The sequence below is a fragment of the Sarcophilus harrisii genome, chromosome 6 (assembly GCF_902635505.1).
Source record: "Sarcophilus harrisii chromosome 6, mSarHar1.11, whole genome shotgun sequence".
In the NCBI taxonomy this organism is placed as follows: Eukaryota; Metazoa; Chordata; class Mammalia; order Dasyuromorphia; family Dasyuridae; genus Sarcophilus; species Sarcophilus harrisii.
Window position 1 is genome coordinate 231,152,705 of NC_045431.1, and position 9,416 is coordinate 231,162,120.

The following is a 9,416-nucleotide window of genomic DNA, read 5'->3' on the forward strand; positions in this document are numbered from 1 at the left end:
TAGTTTTCTGTTCTATTTGATTTTTGCTTGGGCAGAACTGGAACCTCTCAGGCACTCAGTAAATATTTGTTGAATAAATGAAGTCTAGTGACTTTGCTTTATCCCACTTCATTGAACAGGAAATACCTGTTTGAGGACTAAGGCTGCCTCAGATGTCTACAAAGAATGGGTCACCCTTTGACAAAGCTCTTTCCTCACAACACTTTGGTGAATTAGGTATTGTCATGCTCATTAGGGAGAGAAAGATTAAATAACCTGTATAGGACTGTAGAATTGCCAAATAGAAAAGTCTGAGTCTTGGTGGAGAAAAAATCCCAAATGTGGAACTGGTCTTGGATTCAAATCTCTGCCCTGCCACTTCCTACTTGTGTGCCATTGGGTCAGATATTTCACTTCACCTTGGTCTGTTACCTCATTTATAAAATCCAAGGTAGGGAAGACTTAACTACTTCTGAGGCCCCTTCCAGTTCTAGATATATTATCCTAGTGAGACCATAGGTGGAACACTTTTTTTTTTCTTGGGCCCCAGTTTCTTCTTCTATAAAATTGGGGAAAGGGTGTTTTGTAGCCTTTAGGTTCCACCCAATTCTAGGTCTGGACTCACTTAGGATCACAGGAGACTTGAGTGTAGCTATATTATTCCTGCTTCAGTGTGCTTGAACACCCTGCATCTCAATCTCCATTTCTTGTCTTTAACTTCATCTTTATCATGGTCTTGGATTTCCAAAGTGATTTCCTAATTTAGAGAGACTTGGGAGAATCAGGCAACCAACAAGCCTTTATTAAGTGAGTACTATGTGCCAGACAATGAGATAAGAGATGAAAACACAAAGAAAAGCTACAAAGTATTATTGGGTTGGGAGGGGGACCCGAGGGTCATCAACAAGGATCAAGATCCCAGCTGTTTGCCCCCTCTTTGGCAACCACACCTCACATCCTGCTCTCTCTATACTCACCACAACAAACTTATTGCCTAGAGAATGTGAACATTCTTATTCCTATTTTACAGACAAGGAAACTGAGGCTTCAGAATGTTAGCCAATGGTTATCTTGCTGGTAAGTGGTTGGAAACAAATCTAGGATTTCTAACATGCTGGCCATCACACCTGAATTAACGGAAGAAGAGCCCCTTCTTGGTCCTTTGTTCTCTTCTGACTTTGGCTCCTCATTTAATCAGAACACAATGGCCCAACCCACTCACAATTCCTGGCTTTCATGGCCAGGGCTAAGGTGAGAAAAGGCCAGCACCATTCTCACCTTTCCAAACCTGGACTGTTAGACAGGGCAGGAAGCTCAGCATCTGACTCTCCCAAAGGGTACAAAGGCACAAAGAAACAGAGAAAGAAAAAGAAGGAACTATGATAGAGAGGGGGACAGAGGAAGCTGGCTGCTCTAAGCTTTGGCAGAATCTGGAGTCAGGAGATCTGAGTTCAAGTTAAAGTATCTTGAAGGCAGGGACCATGTCCTGTATCTGTATTCCCAGAGCTTAGCCCAGTGCCTGGTACATAGTAAGTGCTTAATAAATGCTTATTGACTGACTGCTGTTTATTAGCTGTGACTCTGAGTATATTAGTCTACTACTCTCTGGCCCATTTTCCTCCTGTTTAAAAAATGGGAGTAATAGTGAACAAAGGAGACATGGAAAGACAGATCACGGATATGAGTTAACATTAGGCATGTGCCTAATGCACCTGCCATTATCACCAGTGGATGAACACATTGGGCTCCAAAGAGATTTAGGGTCTTTGGCGAGTGAAGGGCAAAGTTACTCCTCATTCTCCCCTCCAAATTTAGTTTGAATAGGATAAAGGGTCAAGTCATTCCCCATCTCTACTTCTCCCATCACTGATCTTATTGTTGTGGCTGCTGACATTTAGTCATTTTTTCAGTCATATCTGACTCTCTGTGACCCCATTTGGGATTTTCTTGGCCAAGACACTGAAATGGTTTGTCATTTCCTTCTCCACCTCATTTTACAGAAGGAGAAACTGAGGCAGAGTGAAATTATTTAGCCAGAGTCACACAGCTAGTTGTAAGTGTCTGAGGTAGGATTTGAACTCGGGAAGATTCATTCCAGACCAGGTGTTTTATCCTCTGCAGCGCTCCCCTAGTGGCCTATCACTGATTTATCCTGGACCAGTTATGTCCAAGCCAGACATCTCCATCTTCCCTTTCTTTCCCTTTGATCCATGCTGCTCTGTGTTCATTGCTCCTCACCATTTTCCTCTCCCCCAGCATGTCTTCCTCTCCCCTAAGTATTCCTGCTTTTTCCAAGGATGGGAAAGAGCCATCTCTCTTCTGACCTAATGTCCTCAGGACACTTTTCCATCTGCTTCTTTTTTCTTTTGGTCTCCATTCCACTACTTTACTTTCTCCTTTCCCTTCTTGCTCTTCACCAGACTCTGTTTTGTCTTTTCAGCCTTTATCTCTCTCTTCTTCCTCCCTGTCTTTCATCTCTCAATTTCTGTTTCTCTGTTCCATCATTTTCCTTTTCTCTTGCTCCTCTCCTTCTCTCTACTTTCCCACTCCTCTCTTCCCTCCTCTTTTTTCTTCCCTCCTCCTATTCCCCACAAGGCATCGGGAGCTTAGTGTGCTTAAAAGGTTGTTGGGGGAAAATTAAAAAGAAAAGGAAAGGAAAAAAAGGTTGTTGGCTGTAAAATCAGGAGAGATTTCCATTCAAATCCTATTTCTGATACCTCCAACCATGTGATCAATTTGCAATAAGCCATTTGCTTAACCTCTGTGAGTTTCATTTTCTTCCTATGTAAAATGTAGATAATAGGACATACTTCAAAGGATTTTTGTGAGGCTCAGATGTGTGCAAAATACTTTGCAAAATTTAAGGCAAAATGTAAAGACCTTCTAACTCTATAATGGCAGCTTTCTCCTTAACTTTCCTTCTCATCCCCACTCGTGACTAAGGACATGTTTCCGTAGGATGCAAGCAAACTAGAAAGTCCTTATTTACAAAGAAAAGCACAACTTTGCTTAAATTAAACAATGCTCATTGTAATTCTCCACCATATACAGTGCCAATAAGACCAAGAACAAAAGGGAAAGAGAAAACACATGGCTTGTTTTGTTCTCTGGATATTCTTGCAGCACTTTCAATGTAATTATATTTGTGGCCACCATTGTATGCTCATTTAAATGTCCTCAAACTTGGAGTTTTGCCTGTTTTTCAGAGTTCAAAGGATCAGAAAGTGACAGCCAGAAAGGACTTAGTAGTTATCTGGTCCAATTCTGTCACCTTACAGAGGAAGTCCCAAGGGTGGGAAATGGCAAAGGTGAAATGACTCTAAATCCAGGATTTCCCCTTTTCCCCTATACCACACCGCCTAGAAAGGAATCCTCCTAGGAGGAATTCAGCTAGGATTCATCAATCATTATCTTCCTTTTTTTGAGGTTATTCACGACCCCAACCCCAACAGGGTTTTCCAAAGATAATTAGTGAGAAATGAGCATAGGGGAATTATAGTCTGATGGGAACAATGGATGAGATACTCTTAAGTGCTGGGAGACAGTAAAGCCAATGTGATACTGTCTGATGAGTACAGAAGAAAGGACACAATGGTATCACTGTCACTGGGGCTGGCTGCTCCTCTCTGTTTTTCTCTGACTTTTAGTTTTGATCTCAGTCTTCCTTTACCTTTCTCTGTGACCTTTTTTTAATAGCATCTTCTGCCTTCTTTACCTCTCTCTCTCTCTAACTAGGTCTAATTAACTCTCAGCTTTTATGTATCTGTCTCCCTGTTTCCATTTGATTCTCTTATTCCCTTTCTTTCCCTTTGATCCATGACACACATAAGTCATGATATCTGTCCATTCTCATATTCTCTCTTGCTCTATTGACTAATTAATCTCTTGCTACCTCTCCCCTGTTTCTGTCAGTCTCTTTTATGTGTTCTTTCCAATTTTTCTCCTCTCTTCTCATTGTCTCTTTTGTCCTCTTATATTTTCTTTCTCCTTTCAATCCATTCTTTTTCCATCTCTCCCCATCTTTTCTTTCTGCTCATTTCTTTTCTCCCCCTCTACTGCCTATCTCCTCTAGTCTCTTTCTTTCCATTTCCTCCTTTCTCCTCTTTATTTTCTTCTCTTTCTTCTCTCTTTTTCTTTTCTACTCTCTCTTTCAATTTCTCTTTCCTGTTTATCCTTTCTACTCTCTCCACTCTCCTTCACTTTTCCATCTGCTTCTTTTTTCTTTTCCTCTCCATTCAACTGCCCTGCTTTCTCCATTCCCTTCTTGCTTTTCACCATACTCTGTTCTTTCTTTTCAGCCTTTATCACTCTCTTCTTCCTCCCTGTCTTTCATCTCTCAATTTCTGTTTCTCTGTTCCATCATTTTCCTTTTCTCTTGCTCCTGTCCTTCTCTCTTCTTTCCCACTCCTCTCTTCCCTTCGCTTTTTTTCTTCACTCCTCTCTCTTCTGTTTCCTCTTTCATCTCATTTTATATTTATTTACCTCTCTGTCTCTTTCAGTCAATATCTCTCTCCTCTTTTCTCCTTTTCTCTCCCTTCTCTGTTCTCTCTTCCCTCTACTTTCTGTCTCAGTGTCTCTTGAGTATATTTTGACCAAAGCCAGTGGTCTGTGATTTTAAAAATTTCCAAAACTGTAAAAATGCTTTAGGTTGGAATAAAGTTAAAGATGTTTATTGGATCTATAGTCAAGAAGAACAATTATTATGAACACTCTCATGTCTCACCAGGAGGAGAAAAGGAAGAATGCCATCAGGCTTCAGCCGACTCCGGCTTTGAGTACAACCTTGGAGAACAAACTGACAGCATGTCAAAGGTTTCCAAGGACGCCTTTTGGTCTCCAGTAAGCAGTGTTCTGCACATCTCCCTGAAATAACCCATGCTAATTTCTGGATGAAAAATTCATACAGCCGGCTGCCTTCCCCATTGCTAAGCAACCAGCCACAACATGTTTATCATACCAAGTCTAACATTAAGTAAGGCTGAGTTGGGAGTGAGACCAAGGTTCTGAAAGGTGATGGGTAGGACCTCCCTTCTGGTTAAATCCACCTTAACCAGAAGAAACTCATCCTGCTCCTTCCAACTCTGCCCACAGTGTGCTTTATGTGCAGAATAGCCTCCTCCTCATCTCTGGCAGGGACCCATGTCAAGAATCTGATCTGGCCAGCCCCAAATGCCATTCTTCCACAGAGTTCTCCCTTTTCTCTCAAATCAGGAGTGAGACTTCAAGGTCTGAATCTGGAATCAGTTGGACCCAATCAGGGACTAAATTCTGCCTCTGCCACTTTACTATCTTATGTGAACTAAAAAGCCTTTGAGCCCCAGGTTCATCCTTGGTCAAGTGATAGGGCTGTACCCAATGACCTCTGGATCCTTTCCAGCTCTAAATCATTTGATTTATGGTAGAAAGGGCATTTTATAAACTACTGAGCACCACTTAGGTGGAAGGCCCTGTGCTAAGTACCACGGGCTCTACAAAGACAGATGTTTCTTGAATTTAATTGCATTGAGTGGGGTGACCTTCAGCACTGGGAGAAATTTCTCAGGTCTGCCTCATAAACCAATGTGCACACTGTCAGCAGAGGCCTTCTTTAGTAAAATGGGTCTTTAAGAAAAGCTTTTGTAGACTGGAATACACAGTGATTGGGCACTTCATGTAGAAAAAGCCTAAGATTCATGCTTCAGGCAGGGAAACCAGAAAAAGACATTTTATGTTCTTTGTGCTAAAGTCCCTTGGTCCGTGTTCAAATGTCCCTTCCAAATCTGGCCTCCCAGATCCATGTTCTAAGATTTCTTCCAGCTCTAAAGATGCTCAATCCTAAGGTCTCTCTCAGCACTAACACTGTATGTTCTAATGTTTCTTTTAGTTTTGACATTTTGTGTGATTTGTTCTAAGATTTCTTCTAGTTCCAATAATGAAGTTTAAGATCTCTTTTAGCTCTGATATTCTATGTCCTAACATTCCTTCTAGCTCTGATATTCTATGTCCTACAGTCTTTTCCAACTACAATATTCTCTATTCTAAGATCCCTCACATGCTGCAAGTGCCTCCTAATCTTTTTTGAAAATGGGGGCAAGTGAAGCTATTGGGATTAAGTGACTTGCCAGGGGTCACACAGCTAGTAAGTGCTAAGTGGCTAAGGCTGAATTTGAACTCAATCCTCCTGACACCATGGCCAGTGCTCTATCCACTGTGCCATCTAGCTGCCCCAGTGCCTCCTAATTCTAATAATTAATATTCTGTTAGCTGACCTTCCATTTCTTCTGTATATGTCTTGAGTATACCTTGTTATTTACATGCTACCTCCTCCCATGGAAGGTGAGCTCCTCGAGGGTAGGGGCTGTGTTTTTGCCTTTCTTAGTATTCCCGGCACTTAGCACAATGCCTGGAGATGCTGAAAAAACATTTGTTGATGATGTTCTAAGACTCCTCTTAGTTCAAACATTCTCTGTTCTAGGATTTCCTGGAAGCAATTTGAACATGCTATGATTCTCTGAACACTTTCCTCCATTCATGTGACCCTCCCACTAGAAAAAGAACAAGAAGAGATCTGAGCCCAGAGCCAGAGGATTCTAGGGTGGATCTTGCAGACAGGGACCAGGGTGTACCCACGTGGTACACTGCAAGATGTTTACAACTCTGTTCTGAAACTCAAGGTCAGACTTTCTAGTTAGCCCCACTCCCTTCCTTCAGATCATCCCAGCAAGGTGACTTGCCTCTTTGGCTTTCCAGGGACAGAGGACACATGCATCCTCTGCCTACTCATCCCCATCCTTCCAGTTCCTTCCAGTTTACCAGCCAAGGGCTCTTTCCAGTCCCTGCTAGCCAGAGGTCAAGGAGAACAGATGCAGGTGCTCATGTTCTTGTTAGTCCCAGAGATCTCTTTCAAGGAAGTGGAGTCAACCCCAGCCTGTGTGACTGTAGGGCAGTAGTGGAAGTTTGGGGGCAGATCGTGGTGAAAGCAGGGGATGTCTTTCCAACCTTCAAAGTCTTATCCACTTCTATTTCCAAGCTCTCTCTTATATCTGGAAGCTTTTAAACCACAGGTGTTCTTCCCTCCCTCCAAACTGTCCTTCCTACCCACAAGGGAGAATTTTCCCTCCTGGAGAGATCACTGCATTTTCCTTTGTTTAGGACTCAGTTTGGTTCCTGACCCACATACATTGTTGGGTTCGGTTTTTTTTTTTATCTCCATTTACACCCCACACACATATGCTCCACCATCTCCCAAAGCCCTCCCTCCACTTTTCCCTCAGAATCCTTTATTTCCCTCTTAAGACTCCTTACAGTCCCTAATGCTCCCTCCAATCCATGATTCCCCCTATGCTCCTTGCAGCTCTCTCATACCCCCTCCCCACAGTCCCTAATTATCTCAGTCCTTCCTTGGAATCCTACACTTCTCCCATCTCCCTATTTACCCCATCCCCCAATCATCCTCTCAATCAGTCCTACTTCCTCCTCCTGTCACAACTCCATCCTTCCTCCCCTAATTCTCCCTCCTCGCAGCACCCTCACCCCACTCACTGAATCCTTCCTTCCCAAATCCTCCCCTCCTCCTGGTATTAACCTTCCCAATCCTGTTACAGTTGTCCAACCCCCTTCTCCCCTCTCCAGTTCCCCAGTTCTGCTGTCTCCTGTCATGTCCCTGCCACTCCAAGTCAAAGCTCCCACTAGAACCCCCCACTTCCCCAGAGGCTTCACTGGCCATCTCCCCTCGCGCAGGAACATCGCTCCTTTCCCCCTTGGGAGCCTACTCTCCTCTGCACTGCCCCCCCCCCCAGTCTCACTCTCACCCCCTGGAGTCCACCTCTCTTTAGTCCTCTTCTTTCAATGCTCTCCTGCAGGATTCTTCAAGAGACCCCTAATCCTCCCCCAGAATTCATCAATCCCCAACTCCCTCTTCATTGGTCCGATTCACCCCCAGAATACCCTGCTCTCCCCGACCCGTAGCCCCTCTCTCAATCCCTTCCTCCGTGTCCCAGTTCCTCAGTCTCCCTTATCATGCCTCCATCCCACCCCTCCATTTCTCTGTATCGCCCCCCCCTTTGCTGCCCTCGTGCCCGTTGCAGCCCCCTGCCACCCTCGGCCCACGAGGTCACCCCCCTCCCCAGGGGGTCAGTCCGGGGGCCCCCCCCTCCTGGGGCAGACGATGGCCCCGCCCCCAGACAGGGGAGGGGGCGCGGTCGGTTCCCGGCTCCCAGCCGCGTGCGTGGAGGCGCCCGGGTACCTGCTGCTGCTGGGCGGGCCGAAGCACGCCGGCCGTCGCCTTCTCGGCATCCTGGCCTCGGTCCTGATCCTGGAGTCCGGGCTTGGGGTTCAGGCGGCGGCACAGGCAGGTGAAGCCGCACAGGGCAAGGATGCTGGTGGCCGTGCCCAGCGTGGCGCCCAGCGCGATGATGGGCACCGACAGCACCATGGTCCCGCCGGGCGCAGCAGGGCAGGACTCCGGGCTCCCCGTCCGCGCGGGGCAGGGCTGCCAGCGGGGGAGGCTCCTTCGGCTCCCCTCAGGGCTCGGGACCTGTCCCGGACCCGAGCGCCCCGAGGCTCCTCTGCCCGCGCTCCCCGGGGCCGGGCGGCCCGGGAGGGGCAGGGGGACGTTAGGCCGTGCGGGCTCGCTCCCCGGGGTCCAGTTTGTGCCCCCTGGCGCCGCCCTCCGCTGCCCGCTGCCGGAGCTCAGCGGCCCCCCGGCCTCCTCCGGAACCTGCAGCTCTCATTGAATCGGGCAGACAGAGACCAGAAGGGAAGGGATGGAAGAGGAGGGAGGGGCGGGGCTGGGGCTGGGGGTGGGTTAGGGGTTGGGGAGGGGAGCAGCCACTGTGCGGTGGAGACAGGAAGACGTCAGAGATGGGGAACGGCCTTGCCGCCTCCCCCCAAACCCCGACCTCCCGCAGAGCTCTCCTCTGCCTCCAGGTTCACTCCCACCTCTCCCCTCACCCCTCCCCCATAATACTCCCACCGTATCACGTCAAGTTCTCCCAGCTTCCCAGCCCCCACTAGCCCATAGATCAGAAAATCACCTCCTCACTCCTGGAGAATAAATCGGAAATCCTTAGTCTTAGAATTTTCTCTCGTCTCGGATCTGCAGCTCCCAGAAGCAAAAGGTTATCAGCCTGTATGGTGGACAGACCTCTGAATTAGTAGGAGTCGAGAGATCCTGGACGAGTCATTTTTCTCCTCTGGTTCTCAGTTTACCCATATGAATATGAAAAAGTTGAACTAATATAATAGAATCATTTATTCTGAGCTGGGGAGAATCTTAGAGGTCATTCCACCAATCTTATTTTATAGATGGCGAATTGAGGTGGGGGGAAGGGAAAAGGTGTGCCTAATGGATACTTAGATTTTCCGAATGGATTTGGACCCTGGGCCACTGATTCCATAGCTCTTTTTCATGCCTCTGTCTGCCTTCTCTCTGTGTCTCTGTCTCTTTTCTCTTCTGT

The 9,416-nt window shown here is 46.5% G+C and overlaps 1 protein-coding gene across 1 annotated transcript in view; it reads right to left on the reverse strand.

Moving 5' to 3' along the window:
- The window catches only part of SYT13 (synaptotagmin 13), a 50,501-nt gene extending 41,614 nt beyond the window's left edge, over positions 1-8,887 (reverse strand). Inside the window, exon 1 of the mRNA XM_031941338.1 lies at positions 8,204-8,887. Coding sequence (XP_031797198.1) covers positions 8,204-8,392 — 189 coding nt within the window. The 5' untranslated portion in view covers positions 8,393-8,887. The remainder of the gene's footprint in view (positions 1-8,203) is intronic.
- Between the last annotated feature and the right edge of the window lie 529 nt (positions 8,888-9,416).